Raw genomic sequence first — 17,178 nt, forward strand, 5'->3', positions numbered from 1 at the left:
GGCTCGGTCCTTAGTCTGCTTTCTTGTGCTTTCAAGGGTTTTAAGTTTTTTGTTTTTTCTTTTTTATATATAATTGCAATTTAATAATAATTTTTTTTCCTTTCTATAAATATCCCTCATTTCTCAAATTCATTCACACATCCAAAATATTTTCTCCTTCAGTCTTTCTCTCTTTTTCTACTACAATTTTTGCTCTTCCTCCAATGGCCGAATGGTTCGATGATACTTCGTCGTCTTTGTCCGACGGGGTTGCGCAAGAAATTATCGATGAGATCAATAAGCAGAAGCAATTGATTGCTCAAACGTTCCCCCAACCGGAGCCGGAACGTATTATTCACCATCGGTCTTACGTCTACCGTGATCGTGTGGCTGCCCATTTACGTCTTATGCAAGACTACTTCAACGACAATCCGACGTATGGGCCTACATTTTTTTGACGGTATTTTCGAATGCATAATGAGTTGTTCTTGCGCATCGTCGGTGTTGTGCAAGGTGAAGATGGTTACTTCCGAATGAGCCATGATGCTGAGGGCCGAGACTTTCTCACGCCTTTGCAGAAATGCACGATGGCTATCCGCCAATTAGCCACCAACGTCAGTGCGGATACTTTCGACGAGTATCTCAAGGTCGCCGACACGACGGGGCGTCTATGCCTAAAGAAATTTTGCAGAGCTGTCATCCGGGCATACAGTGTCGAGTATCTTCGACGTCCTATGGCGGCGGACGTCCAACGCCTTCTTCAGATGTACGGCGGTGGACGTCCAACGCCTTCTTCAGATGTACGGCGGCGGACGTCCAACGTCTTCTTTAGATGCCCAAGGCGTGACACGGATTTCCCGGGATGCTCGTGAGTGTTGATTGTATGCATTGGGCGTGGAAGAATTGCCCGAAGGTGTGACATGGCGCATATACACGCGGTGATCAAGGGGAGCCCACCTTGATCTTGGAGGCCATTGCATCCCACGATTTGTGGATTTGGCATGCTTTCTTCGGTGTCGCCAGTTCGAATAACGGCGTCAACGTTCTCATTCAGTCGCCTCTGTTCTCCGACGTCTTGGAAGGAACGTCGGCGCCGGTGATCTTTGAAGCCAACCCCGCACTACTACTAGATGGGCTACTACTTGTGCGATGGCATATATCAAGAGTGGCGTTGCTTCGTCAAGAGTCCACCATGGCGACCAATCCAAAGGAGGCGAGGTTCAAGAAGATGCAAGAATCGGCACGGAAGGATGTCGAACGTGCCTTTGGAGTGCTTCAAGCTCGATGTGGAATCATTCGAAGTTCGGCGCGGAGTTGGTACGTCGAGCATCTCAAGGACATCATGATGTGTTGCATCATTCTCCACAACATGATTGTGGAGAGCGAAGGTCAAGGAGCTACCCATTGGAGAGATGACGATGCAGGACATGGGGCGTCTACCAGTGACTCGACGGAGATTGCTCGAAAAACCCCGCCTTGTTTCGAGGAATACGTGCAAAGAGATGCACTTCTCCGAGATAGGCAGATACATGCTCAGCTCCAACATGATTTGATCAAGCATGTTTGGGCACGTTTCGGACCTCTAGGTCCGGAATAATTATTTTAGGATATGTTTTTAAAATTTTTAAGATTTATGTAGTTTTTTTTATTTTTTTTTTAGGATTTTAAAATTAATGCAATTTAAATTGGAAGTAATTTGTGATATTTAAATTTGTGCAATTAAATTTAAATAAAAAAAATGCAAAATTCAAAACTAAAAAAGATCAAGTAAGAGATCAAGTCATCCCACTGTAGTCTCCTTACTCATTAAGGTCTTCCCTTCTATCAAGTAAGCTATCAAGTCATCCCACTGTGAATGCTCTAACTATTCGTTCATTAAGATATACGGTCGATGCATCATCTTAGTGGATGAATGCAGCACCTGAGTTCAAATCCTAAAGGGAGCATAATTTTTTTTTCCAAGTATAGTAAATTTAACAACAAATGTATTCATTTTTACAACAAATGTAGTAATCTTAATGGGTCGCACGTCCTTAAAGTGGTTCTCACGTCCTTACAAATAGTCCTTATCTTTTTCTAATCACTAGTGTTGTTCTCCAAGTACATCCATGTCCCGTCATCTTCTTAATGCTATTCTTTTTTTTTTTCAATTAAATTTGAAAATAAATATTTTTTGAGAATTACAAGAGATATTCATTATAAAATCAAATAAGCAACCCGCACGCAGGTGAGACCTCTACACTATATAAATGTGGAAAAATTATTCATATTCAGATATAATATTATTCACATAAAAGTGAAAAAATTAACCATGCACAGACGAGACTGAACCCAAGAACTCTCAAAAGCTTATTCCTACTTTTACCTTAACTTATTCTTATAAAAATATTTATGGTTATAGTTCACAAGCTATGACGGTTGTTTTGGATAATAATATGTTATGGTCCGTCATCTTTTTAATATTATTCTGTCTTTCTTCTTTTAGTTTCCCCCCTTTTTTTTGCAGCATTAATTTTCCCCTTTTACCATAACTTATTCTTAAAAAAATATTTAATTGCTTAGTTCACAAGCTATGACGTTTGATTTGGATAGTACTATATGTTATGGGCATTTTTAAATTGATTTTTTCCCCCTAAGAATAACGTCCAGATTCTTTAGTAGAAAATTGAGTTTATCTTATACTCCCTCCCCCCACAAGAAATTAATCTCTTATTCTATTTTGGAATGTCCCAAAAAAATAATCTATTTTTTAATTAATATCATATAAAAATATTATTTTATTAAACTAATCTTATTTAATATTTCACTTAATTGTGAAAATGATGTGTGAAAATAATAAATAAAGATATAAAAAATAAAAACATAAAAATTAATATTTTTTTAAAAAAATATTAAATACATTTTCTTAATATATATGAAAAATGAAAGGAGACTAAATTGGTGGAACGGAAGGAGTAGATAATGTAATGAGTACTCCGAAACAATATATTTCAATATAATTTTGTGTTATGTAGCTTATAAAAATTATGACAACAAGGGGAAGAAAGCTATTAAAAAAATAGATGAAAACGACATAATGTATTACTTAGGTAAAAGTAATAGTTTGATAAAAAGTTCTTACTCAAAATAATAGATGGGATGCATTCCCTCAAAAAGAAAAAAGTTGGGATGCACAGTGACATTATATACCAATTAGAAATAACATAGAATGAAGTGGAATAGTCGATTTACAGGGTTTTAAGGTGGACTTGGTGATTTCTTGGAGTGTTTGGAGTACTAACTGTTAACTTCTAACATTACTTTGTCCGATCAAAAAAAAAAAAAAAGTCAATTTACAGGGTTTGAAGGGTTATCTCCACTATATACTACGCGAAGCTAGCTCAATAAAACACCTATTTAATTTCCATAAACACACAAAATGGTATGCCCTCAAATATGATATGATGCTCAATTATCTATAAACACACAAAACACATATTTCCATGCTTTACATCTATGGTAGATTACCTAAACATATCTCTGTAGACTTTGGTATTCAAATTAATCTCTATGTATACTGAAAAGCTCAGAGTAATCTAGAAAGTGAATAGTGGGAGTTAGTATTTCAAAAATGTCTGTTAACGTCGAGAGACGCCCTTAAAAGGTGATGTGATCGGGCCTCTGCCTCAGCCGCCGTCAACGGCCGCCTCACAGCCACTGCGTCAGCCTCCACCGGTCGCCCCGCAGCGCGCCTCCTTCAGTCGCCACCAACGCCTCCGCATCAGCTGACAGCCGCCGTCCCTGCTTCAATTTTCAGGTAGGTTGTTAGGTCAAATTTTTGGGGATCTGTGGAAATTGGAATTGCAGTTGTATTTGTAGAATTGAGACATTTGACGGAACAAATGGAGAAAGGATGGAGAAGGGAAAGAGGAGGGAGAAGGGAAAGAGGAGGGAGAGAAGAAGAAGGAGAATGGATGGAGGTCAGAAGAAGGAGACCTGCCCCAATCCTTTTCGAACGTCCGGCGAGGCACCTGGAAAAACCTTACCACCATTTTCATCAGCCATATCCAACAGCTGATCACCGGAAGACTCTGGGAAAAGAGGAAGATACTTTCTTTTTCAATAATTTCCCGGAGGGAACAAAGATTCAATGCCTGGAGAGTAGATTCAAAGAAGTTGGGAGAGTGACAGATATTTTCTGCCCAAAAAAACGAGACATTAGGGGAAAACCGTTTGGTTTTGTTAGATTTCAGAAAGGAAAGGATAGAGATTGGATCTTGGAGGAGATGAACAATATCTGGATCGGAAGCTACAAGTTGAGAGCTTTCTTTCCGAGATTTGCCCGACCCTCAGCGCAAGATAATCTGAAAAACAACTATGCCGAAGGTGGACGCAACACAAAAGATCGAAACGAAGCAAAGAGAAGAGTGCAGTTTGTCCCAAAAGGTTTGAGAGAAATCGGAAAATCTTTTGCGGAAGCCCTTGGAGGAACAAACAAAAACCACACATTTCCTGCAGACGAAGTCTTCAGCTTCCAAGCCTCTGAGGAGGAAATGCAGTGGCTTCACTACTCTTTTACAGGTTTCGTCAAGGCGGAGTTTGCATGGGAAGATTTCAACAAAGAAATTAGTAGTGAGTGTGCCTCTATACTTAAGGTCACCTCCCTCGGAGGGAATCTCGTCCTCATTCAAAGTAGAAGCCAAACTCCCGTTTCAGAATTACTGAAGGAACTTGATGAATGGGTGAGTTTCTGGTTCGAATGGACTCGGCCTTGGTCGTATGTTGACGTGAGCGCCCAGAGGATTGTCTGGACAAAATGGCATGGTATTCCTTTACAAGCTTGGAATAACAGGTTTTTTGAATTGGTTGGAGCAAGGTTCGGAATGGTTCTCAAGGTCCACAATGTCACAAAGAATAGAGAACGCTTGGATGCAGCCTTCATCCAAATCTCCACCGGTCTGTTTTCTCTCAACAAAATTTTGGAGAGTAATATCAACGGAGCTTCTTTCAAGATTCGTATAGAGGAGCTTTCAGAAATATTGTTGCCGGAAGAATCCCAGCTCGAAAGCTCTGAGTCAGAGGAAGACGCCCTTTCAGATGAGGAGGAAGACGAAGCCTCTCTTGGTTTTCCGGCGGACGCGCAGGTAGAGGAAAACCCAATTTACCATCCCAGATATGAACCCGGTTCAGTTTCAATTAATTGGAACCCATCGAACCCCCCATTCAATACAGCCGCAGCTACAGATTCCCAAAAGGATTGCACGCCGAAAGATCTTTCTCAATCTTTAGTTCTTGGATTTCGAAAGGATATTTCTGTAGAGGCTTTGTTGAGTAAAGGAGATGCGTGCTCATTAACACGTGTCGAAGACACCCCAACCAACCGCAATGAAGACGTCGAGTTGGACCAATACAGGACGGATACTTCTTGCTCAAGACCAACTTCTCGTTTGGGCCCAAATGAAAGTCATTTAATTCAGTCACCAGCTATTTCTGACGGGCCCCCTGGTTTTGGGCCGAAGGATTCCAATGAAGGTGCTTTTTTAACTGCCCAACTAAAGCCCAACCCAACTGACTCTCTTCTTTTATCCGACACAGACACAGTCTCCAAAAGTTTGCAGATCTGTTCAACCAAAAAATCCTTACCTCAGAAGAAAAGAAGCGGGTTCGATCACTCCATCAAATTGGGTCTTAATCGTTTCTTACAGAAGAAACCAAACAAATTTCTTCCCAAAAAGGCTTTCAGGAAAACTGATTTGTGTAAGGAGACAGCTACCAAATCTCGAATCCTTGTATCTGCATCAAACCCAAAGGAGGCAATTACAGATCCCAACCAAAGAAATGAAGATGTAGGGAGAAGAATTTGGGAGTTTGGTAAAGAAATCGGTCTCGGCATCGATAATGAGGAGCGTGACGGGGATCGAGAAATGGTTTCTATTTTGGCGGCTTGTGAAGGCAGAGAGGGAGGGGACGAGGAGAATGATAAATGTGATCAATGAAGATGATCTCATATAATATTAGAGGGCTGGGGAGCAAAGTTAAAAAGAGAGAGGTCAGGGAGATCATCCAGAAACAGGGCATTGATTTTGTTCTAATACAGGAAACAAAAATGGAGAATTTCGGCGACTGCGATCTTAAAGCAATTTGGGGCGCAGACAATTTTGGAAAAGCTTTTCTTCGAGCCGAAGGGAGGTCGGGGGGGATCCTCACCCTCTGGAATTCATCTAATTTTTCTTGCGCCAGTCAGTGGGATCTTCCAGGAGCAGTGATCATCAATGGCACGTGGATTCCAGGTAATGTTAGCTGTTGCATTATCAATATTTATGCTCCTCAAAATCTGGTTCAAAGAGAATATCTTTGGGATCAAATTGGCTTGGTGACTGCTCAAAATAAGGATGTTAATGTTTGTATTGGAGGAGATTTTAATTCTGTGAGAATGGTTTCTGAACGTGTTGGGAGAGGAACTCATTTTTCAGCCAGAGACATTGCAGTGTTTGATTCGTTCATTAGAGGGAGTGATCTGACTGAAATCCGGATGCAGGGAAGGAAATACACTTGGTATCAACCACAAGGTCAATGCAAGACAAAATTGGACCGTTTTCTGGTCAATGACAATTGGATTTCTACGTGGCCAAACTCAAAATCTAGAGGTTTACTCAGAACAGTCTCTGATCACTGTCCGCTTCTGTTGGAGACAAAATCAGTCGACTGGGGGCCAAAGCCTTTTAGATTTATCAACGCTTGGACAAGTCACCCAACTTTTGAAAAGGTTGTTAAAGAGTCGTGGAATAGGCCCGGCCTCTCGGGCTGGAACTGCATTATTTTCAAAGATAAAATGAAGCGGTTGAAGGAGGATCTTAAGGCTTGGAACAAATCTTGCTTTGGATCGATTGAAGAAAACATTTCAAAACTCAAGAACGAGCTTCAGGAATGGGACACAAAAGATGAGCTCTCGGGTTTAGGGGATGAAGAAATTGTAAAGAGAAATGAGACTTCGGCGCAGCTGCTTCTACAACTTAGGCACCGAGATTCCTTTCTTGCTCAAAAGGCGAAGACCCGGTGGTTGAAGGAAGGAGATATTAACAGCGGTTTTTATCACAAAGTTATCAATGGAAGACGTGTTAAGAATGATCTTGCTGGACTTCAAATCAAGGACAGATGGGTAGATGAACCTAATGAGGTTAAAAAGGTGATCCGAGATCATTTTGAAGCTCAATTCAAACAACGAGGGGGAATCAAACCCAATCTTCCGGCTGATTTTGTTCAAAAAAAGATCACAACAGACATGACACAACTTCTGGATGCTCAGTTCACCGAGGAAGAGGTTAAAGCAGCTGTGTGGAATTGTGACGTGAATAAAAGTCCCGGACCCGACGGCTTCAATTTCCATTTTTTAAAAAAATGCTGGGAAATTGTTAAAGAGGACCTGATGAAAGTTATGTCTGACTTTCATTCAAACGGCATTATTCCACGTGGATGCAATCCTTCGTTCACTGTTCTTATCCCGAAAAAAGAAGCAGCTTCTGTTTTGAAGGACTACAGGCCAATCTCACTCATCAATTGCCTTTACAAAGTGATCGCGAAAGTGCTCGCTTCCAGATTGAAACAGGTAATGAAGTTTATTATTACTGATTGTCAAAGTGCTTTCATCGAGGGGAGATTTATTTTGGATGGGGTAATTGTGTTGAATGAAATTATTGAGGATGCCAAAAAGAGAAAGAAAGGGGTTACTCTTTTTAAAGTGGATTTTGCTAAGGCTTTTGATACAGTTGATTGGGATTTCCTGGATTTTATGCTCGAGAAAATGAACTTTAGTCAAAGATGGAGAAGTTGGATTTCGGGGTGTCTTAGATCTGCCACGACTAATGTTCTGGTGAACGGGAGTCCGTCGGGTGAGTTCCAAATGGAGAGAGGGCTCAGGCAAGGTGATCCCATATCACCTTTCCTTTTTCTTATCGTGGCGGAAGGCATCAACATTATCACGGACAGAGCGACACAAAGAGGTTTACTGGACCCCGCTGTTATTGGGAATAAGGTCAAAATCTCTCATCTTCAATACGCCGACGATACTATTTTTGTGGCTTCCGGGAAAGAAGGCAATGCTTGGGCTTTCAAATGTATCCTAAAACTCTTTGAAGTTTTATCGGGTCTCAAAGTTAACTTTGAAAAAAGCAATGTCTTTGGTATTGGGTTACCCAGCCCAGTGTGTTCCCAGATGTCGTCGGTCCTCAACTGTAAAGTCGGAACTTTACCCACAAAGTACTTGGGCATTCTCATCGGGGCTCGAATGTCTAGAGTGTCAGACTGGAGTTATTTGGAGGTAAAGATTAAAAAGAAAATTGGCATGTGGAAGAATAGAAAACTCTCGATGGCAGGAAGGATTACTCTTGTTAGATCGGTTCTTTGCTCCATTCCGATCTACCATTTGTCGTTCTCTATCATTCCTAGACGCATCTTTGCAGGTATTCGATCCCTTTTGAGCAACTTCATTTGGGGAGGGGATTGTGGTGAGCCGAGGAAGATTCATTGGATCAAATGGGACACCATCTGTGCCGATTTTGAAAATGGAGGACTTGGAATCAAAGATCTTGAAAAGTTCAATAAAGCTCTCATGGTCAAATGGATCTGGAGATTCTTTTCTGAGAGGGAGTCTCTTTGGGCTAGGGTGATGATGGCAAGCAAAGGAGAGATCGAATGGGATGATGGTGGATTCAAACTCCAAAGAAACAGGGCTTCAAACTCAGGGTGGTGGAATAAAGTATTGGGTCTGAGTTCGGGGGTTGGAGGGAGTTGGTTTAGGGAGAATATGATGATACATGTAGGGGAGGGAAACTCGATCCTTTTTTGGCACCACTGTTGGGCAGGAGATAAGACGCTGAGAGACCGCTTTCCTAGATTATTCCATCTTTCCAATAATCAAGGAGCAAGTATCAAAAACATGGGGGAATGGGTTGATGGAGTGTGGGTGTGGAAGTTAGAGTGGAATCGGGAGATTCGAGACAGGGATGCACATCATATTAATAACCTTCAAGTTTTTCTTGATGATTATTCTGTGAAAGTTGGCGAAGCAGATGGCTGGAAATGGAAGCTTACTTCAAATGGAATTTTCAATGTCAACTCCGCTTACAAAGCGATCTGCCATCAAACCTGCTCAAACACCCAACAAATTTATATTCCAGAGTGTAGTAGTATTTGGAAATCAGCAGCCCCTTACAAGGCGAAGGTTACAGCCTGGAGAATCCTGATGGGTAGGATGCCTACTTGTGATAATTTGATCAGAAGACAGATCGAAATTCCTGCGCCGGAAGCTGTCTGTGTGTTCTGTCAAAACCAGGTGGAAACCTGTAACCATCTGCTTTTCTCCTGCAACAAATCCGCCGAAATCTGGTACGACGTTATCTTTTGGCTTGGTAAAAAATCAGTTTTTCATTGCTCTGCTCGGGAACATTTCACTGCTTTCATGAACATTGGAGATAAGGGGGATGGTTATTTTCTGAGAAGTGTTTGGCTCTGCATTGTTTGGTGCATTTGGAAGTGTCGAAACGAATGCAAATTCAACCAGGGTCAATGGAACAAAGACAAAATGATCCGAGAGATTAAGACGAGGCTATGGACTTGGAAGACGGCTTACAACCTGAAAAACTCTACTGGCGATTTCAGATCTTGGTTTTCAGGTTTTGGTATTCTTGGATAATTCGAACTGGTTGTAGTTGCGGCTTGAGGTGCTTCTTCTTTTTCTTGTTGCTTTGGTTTTGCTGCTCTTCTATTCTTTTTTCTGTTGTACCCTTACCCTTCTTTGGTACCCCTGGTACCTTGAGTTTTAATACAATTTGACACCTTTCCTGATCAAAAAAAAAAAAAATCTCTATGTATACATCATTGCACGACTTCACTTGTTTTGTCCAAACTTTGATAAAAAGGGCAAAAAGTTTTCTTACTTCCCTTCACAAAATCAAGATTAAAATGTAACAAGATTCAATTTTGAGCGGATTTAATAAAATGAGACTTTAAATTCTAAAATAAGTTAAAAGTGTTTCACTTTTTCCAATATAGACGTCAAAAGTAATATAATGCTAAAATCTTTTGAAAAACTTACGAAATACTTGTAAGGAGTTTATGCTAACGAGGCATAGTTCAAGAATCAAAGTTGAAGCACCCAAAAATTTGCTTTTGTGATAGATTTTGAGTTCAATTTAATTTTTATGCGGATAATTTTTCCACCTTTATGTGAATAGTGGTTATGTCTACGAACGAGTAATTTTTCTACCTTCGCGTGATATAAATGTCCCGTCTGCATACGAATTGCTTATTTAATTATATAATAGATATCCTCTTGTAATTTTCAAAAAAGCAAAGAAGAAAAAAACCTATAAGGAGTTTATAAATGCTAAAAGAATACTATTGTAAATTATTGTAAAGAAGGCTCAACGAGACATCATCTTGGTTTGCCACGGAATTGTCGCTAATTAATTAAGAATATTAATGTGATGATGTGAATACAGCTGGATCAAATGTGAAGTCATATATAATTCTACTTAAATAAATGGAAGTTGCATAAAAGTAATACACGATTTGAAGATTTCTTGGTCGTAGAGGAAAACATCCTCTCCACCATGATGCACTACTCAAAGTCATAACCATATTGCATTATAATATAATCCTCAACCTATTGCCTTAAACAATGAATTTTCATGACGTTTACATGCATAGCGGTATGATATGATTCAAATGATTTATATTTTCTTTTCAAAAGTTATACAATAATAGATGTCCCTTCGATCATAGTATTAATTAATATTGATAGTATTAATCACTACTTTTAATTCAAATGCAAAGGAGTTTGATCGTACAAAATATATTTAATTATTAAAATACTCATAGCTATCATGTATTCATGTTCATACGAAATCTCTCTTTTCCAAATATCGAGCTAAATTAATGGTATGAATATGATCCAAGCCAATTATTATATATAAAAAAATTAATGCATATTTAGTGGATAAGTTTTATTGCCATTCGATCATAATCTCTTGGGAGTAAAAGAAATGATGGATAGTGTGCATGTGTTGATTTAGTGGTAGGAGATTAATGTTCAAAACTTAAGGTTGTGGGTCAGTCTTTAAAATTTCTTTATTTACTTATGTAATTTATATATAAAAAAAGAGTAGTGTTATTTGGACAAAATTTGTCCGGACAAAAATAAGGTTAAATTCTTTTAAAAATCAATTTATTTATAAATTTTGATTCAAGTTTGAAAGGATTTAATTAGTTTTATTGTTTTTTCTATATTGTAATTTTTCATAATTTTTTAACATTTTTTTTAATTTTTTGTTATTTTATTTGTAGTTTGTGTACTTTAAAATTAATAATAATTAAAAAAGTTATTAAAAAATTACAAAAAAATACAATATAAAGAAAACAATAAAACTAACTAAATCCTATTTTATTTTGAATCAAAACTTTTAAATAAATTTATTTTATAAAGTATTTAATTATATTTTGTTCTGATAAATTTGGTCCAAATAGCATTATCCATACAAAAAATGTAATGATTGATCTGTGCTTAAATTTCCATAGAATTCCGAAAGAATCTAGTTATCACAGCTGGTGAATACACGAATTCAAATATTAAATCATGATTTAGGGGGATTTTCCACCCGTAATTATAGGGTTTGACTTTTATCAGTACAATAATTAAATGCTAGAAAAATTTATATGCGATACATGAAAGTGTTTCATCTCAGGTAAATTTGGGGAAGGGGATCGAAACACTCGAATGTTTGACGGTAGAAATTCTGAAGAGGTGGTTGGTGCATCGTGAGGTTGGGCCCCACTCCCATTTTAATTAATTAATTTCAATTAAAAATTATTAGATTTTAATTAAAATAATAAACTAATTAAGAATAATAAAAATCTTAATAAAAATCAATAAATTTTCATTGAAAATTAATAAACTCTAATTATATCATACAGATATCAACCGAAATTGTCCAAGTTCCTTTAGAGCAACTCCACTCCGCGGTGCGAAGGGAGTGTCGATCTGTGGCTTAAGAAGGGTGGCTGCATTGGAGACGCGGCCTGATGTGAGGCCGTGTCGTAGCGGCAACCCGGGGCGAAGGGCATTAATGTGTGGCGCGTCCCAATTGAAAAAAAAAATCGAAATTCATTATTTAAATTCAAAAAAATTCGAAATTCATTATTTAAAAATTTGAAATTTATTATTTAATTATGTTTTTAATTTTATTTTAATTATTATAATGTTTAATTTTATTTTTAATGAAATTGGAAATTTAAAAATAAAAGTATAGAAATATGAATTTTATGGAAATGGAGATTTAAGACACCCTCTAAGCACTAATGCATTGGAGAGGGGTGTGTCTTAGGTGGGGACCACAATTTAAGACACTCCCTAAGACACCATGCATTGAAGATGCTCTTAAAATCCACATAGCTTGTTTCTATCTTTCTCTCTCTCTCTCTTGCAGTGTGAGAATCTACAATTGTTATTTTCTGTGCATATTTGGTGCATTTCCATTCATGTCTATCTATATGTCTGTAAAATTACAATAATTTTAAAAAAATAATAAATTATATTTTTCCATCAAAAATCACCTTATTATTTTTTAAAATAATTTTTTATTTCTATTTTTATTATTCATTTCGTCTACTCTAGATTATACATATATTTTTTTTATTATATTTTTCTATTGATACAATTTATCACACTTTCATAGTTTTTACCGTGTAATTCTTATTTAACATGGAATTGTTGCTTAACACTATTTTATATGATCAGTATTGCATGTTTATTTAATGAAATATGTAACAACATATTTTTTTCTAAACTGATCATAAAATATTCAATTAATGTATATACAATATTTAGTTACTTGTATATTTAATGAAACATGTAATCCTTTATTTTTGTCTAAAATGTCATAAAATGGTTTTAGAGCATATATACAATATTCAATTCCATGATTATTTAATGAAATATGTAATCACATATTTTTGTCTAAAATGATCATAAAATCTTAGGTTAATGTATATATGATATTTAGTAAACCTAAATAAAATTATTAAAATATTAACATTGATCAAGATTAATGATAATATTTAATGGACTTTTATCAAATTTATTTATTTATTCTTTCTTTCTTTCATGAACATTCAATTAGCTAGTATAAAATAAATGAATATTTAAGATTAATCCAGCCATTATAGTTATGTCATGATCCTTGATCATCTATTTTAGGATAATTCTTACTAGGTTGTATTTGTTATTATTTTATCAAAATACAAATTTTAAAAATAAAGTATATTTTCATTAAATAGATATATATATAAAAACCTATACAGTTAATGGGCTCAATTAGCCCTTCTTGTGTAAGAAAAGGAAAAAATGTCCACCCAAATAAAAATATGGAAAGCTAGGCTTTTTTGATATAAATGTACAATTATACCCTTAATACTGTTACACACATTTTCACAAAAGTGTGTAATAACGTAAAAGTGTTTAATTGCGAAAAATGTGTGTAAAATTGTAAAATACCCTATTACACACTTTTTCAAAAATCATGTAATAATCGCGAAAATTGTGTAACGCACTTTTGTGAAAAAGTGTGTAATAACGTAAAAGTGTGTAATTGCAAAAAAGTGTGTAACAGTGTAAAATACACTATTACACACTTTTTCACTTCTAAAAAGTGTGTATAATATATTTTACACTGTTACACACTAAAAGAGTATTTTTGTCAGAAATGCTATTATTTCCATATTTTTATTTGTATGGCTAGAATTTTCTATAACTAAAAGGTTTTGGCTACATTTGGGTGCTGCCTCTAAATTATATATAGATATAATATAGTGACACTCACACACACACACACACACACACACACATATATATATATATATATATGTATACATATGTATATATTTTAGTACTGTATATATTTCTGTAAAAAAAATTATAAGTTATTTTAATATAATGTGTATATATTACTCTATCTTTCTCACTTATCTTGACACACTTTTCTTTTTAGTTTGTCTCATTTATAATGACACTTTCCAAAAATAGTATGCGGTCCATACCATCTCTATCCCTATTCACTTTACACTCTTAACTTTTTTTTTCTTAATCTACGTGCTCAAAACAAATGTACCAAGATAAGTGAGACAGATGGAGTATATCATCTTTAATTTTGGGGGTATTGGCTTGTAAATACATGAACTTTACACATTTTCTGGTTTTGCACCCCAATTTTAAAATCTGTTTACAAATACCTAAACTTTGAATTCTTTCCGATTTTGCACCTGGCGTATTTTTAGCCCCAAATCGTTGCTGATATAGTAGCCAGATTAACATCACAAACTCTACAATTACATGTTCCAGATCCCACATTGACAATAAACTTATCTGCTTCATCATGCACTTCAAAGTTCAAACTTCCATCTTAATTCGGCTGCCATGTCAGCAATGATTTAGGGGTAAACATTCGCCGAGTACAAAATCAGAAAGAATTCAAAGTTCAGGTATTTCAGGTTAGATTTAAAAGTTGGGGTGCAAAACCAGAAAATGAGAAAAGTTCGAATATTTATAGGCCAAAATCCTTGAATTTTTTCATATATGTTTTGAATTAGACGAAATTAAAATTCAGGGCAAGTTTTGAAATGGACTAAAGTTTATGTATTTATATTAAAACTTTATATAGTTGAAAAAATACCAAAATTCACTAATAGTTTGTAGATTTACAGTCAATTAACGCCTCAAAAAAAAAAGTTGTGAAATGCAAATCAATAAAAATTAATTAAAAGTTTCAAAAACCCTTTCAAGACTAATAGAAAACACTACAAGAAAAGTTATCGGACACCGACAGAATCATATCCGTCACAGATCACCGACGGAACAACGACGGAATTACAAAACTAGACATTACGACTGAAATAATGACGGATTTACCGACGGAAAATGAAAATACAAACCCGCGAAAAATTCCCGCGACATTACCGACGGAATCCACAACGGATTGCCGATGGAACATGTACCGACGGACCGAATTTCGTCGGCATTTTTTTATTTTAAATTATCTGAATTTTATATAAAAAAATAGCGACGGATTTTATGTCCGTCGGTAATAGCGACGAACTTTGTTTCGTCGGTAATCATTTGTTTTAAATTTTTTCAAAATTGATTAAATGATAGCGACGGATTTTATGTTCCGTCGGTAATAGCGACGGAACGCAAAATCCGTCGCTGAACCCTAAAAACGGGATTTAATTGGGCAGCCCCCATTTCAGTTTCTGCCGCCTCCACTTACGCGAAATCAGCCTTCTTCTTCAAAATTCCCCCTCTGAGTCCAATCGTCGGCGACTAACCCCGTCCGGCCCATCACCTCGCCCCATCCGTTCTCCCCCTCCGCCACCGACGTTATCCCCCTCCGCCGCCTCCGAGTTCTCCCTTTTATTCGGGCGCTACTTTGAAGATCCACCACTGCCAAGGCTTTCCCGCCGCCGCCGCCACAACGCCCTCGCCGGCGCCTTTTCCTCCGCTGCCCGCGTCGCCAGCCTCCACAGCACCATCGCCGGTGCCGTTTCCTCTGCTGCCAGGATCCACAGGGCCTCACCAGCGCCGGATTCCTCCGCTGCCCACGCCGCCAGCCGCCGATTCCCCTGCTGCCTGCGTCGCCAGCCACCTGCCGGCATCTGCCTCCACCGGCAACCTTCCGCTGCCTCCGATTCCTTCCAGTCTAGGTTTGTAATGTTTTCTTTTTAATTTCCATTAATTATTTGAAATCATATTACATTTTAGTTTAAATTTTGTATTAATATTCTGTAAAAATGTATTTTTATTGAATTATAAATTATATAATGCTCAACATATAATATTTTTATTGCATTAAATTTTTATATGCTCACTCACATAATTATAATATGCTCACATATAGTATTTTCAAGAACACAAAATAATTTTATAGTATTGTAAAATTTCCCTTCAAAAATGTCTTTTTTATTGGATTGAAAATGTCTTTTTACTGTAAATTTTCTTTAATGAGATGAAGAAAAATAGACTTGATTGAATTATAGTATTTTCAAGAAAAATAAACTTGATTTTTTATTTTATTAAATTATAATTTTACATACTTTGGTTCTTGAATAATTATTAAATTCTTTTTTTTGTTTTGGATTAATTCTCATTTGTAGTATTTCACTCTACCATTGCTTCTTGAGGGAGAAAAAAAGAAGTTAAGGTGAACAAAAAGAAAAGCTAGTAACAAAACAAGTAAGTTTTCATTACATTATCTTTTGTTTTGTTAGTATGGCTCAAATGGTAGCCATGGTTAGATTTTAAAAGTTTAGATGAGCATGTATCTAAGTGTTTTTATTCTTTTTTTATATATATTTTAGATGAGCATGTATCTAGGTAGTAAATGGAGATTAGGTTGGCGGATGGCTGTGTTCCATCCCATTTTGTTGCTGTGGTGATGGCTTGGAGCCGCGTATGTGTTTTTGTGTTTGATTTATAGAATTTGTGTTGAACATGTGTTATATTAATTATCATAGTTTCTTTTGATGTTCTATAGACTTAGAGATTATTAAAACTCTAAAAGTCAGTAGATATAAAATTTCTAACACACTTAAATGAACTAAAATTGTAGAAATGAGTGAAAATCGTGAGTGGATGTATCGACATTTTCTCCCTGATGGAGCTTTGAATCCCGATTTTCAAAGAGGTCTTCAAGGTTTCATTGACTACGCTAGCAGTAGACGAGATTTAATGGATGGGGAAAAAATTAGGTGTCGTGTAGGAAATGCGATAATATACGTTTTCATACTAAAAACAATGTCCTGTATCACATAGCAAAGAACGAATTTGTGCGGGATTACCATATTTGGAGGTTTCATGGGGAAAGTGAAATGCCGACGACTGAATACCATAACTTTGAAGATATTGAAGATAATGAAGATAATTATCATAATATGGTTATGGATATTGCTGCATCCCAATATAACATTCAAAACATCGAAGAACCCCCAAATCCGGAAGCAGAATTGTTATATAATATGTTGGAAGCTGCGGATAAGGAGTTGTGGCCCGGTTGCAAAACTCATTCACAATTGTCTCTCGTTGCTCGTGTAATGAGTTTAAAGCAGAGAGAAATATGCCTGAAAGATGTTTTGATCAGTGGCTTGATTTAATAAAAGAGATCCTTCCTGAAAATA

The 17,178-nt window shown here is 36.6% G+C and overlaps 1 protein-coding gene across 1 annotated transcript; it reads left to right on the forward strand.

Moving 5' to 3' along the window:
* The first annotated feature begins 203 nt into the window (after nucleotides 1-203).
* On the forward strand, nucleotides 204-1,576 carry LOC130993920 (uncharacterized). The gene is made up of 3 exons (XM_057918956.1): nucleotides 204-415; nucleotides 1,003-1,197; nucleotides 1,282-1,576. Exons 1-3 carry the CDS (start codon nucleotides 204-206, stop codon nucleotides 1,574-1,576), a joined length of 702 nt encoding a protein of 233 aa, XP_057774939.1.
* The last annotated feature ends 15,602 nt before the right edge of the window (nucleotides 1,577-17,178 follow it).

The sequence above is a fragment of the Salvia miltiorrhiza genome, chromosome 7, assembly GCF_028751815.1.
Source record: "Salvia miltiorrhiza cultivar Shanhuang (shh) chromosome 7, IMPLAD_Smil_shh, whole genome shotgun sequence".
NCBI lineage: Eukaryota > Viridiplantae > Streptophyta > Magnoliopsida > Lamiales > Lamiaceae > Salvia > Salvia miltiorrhiza.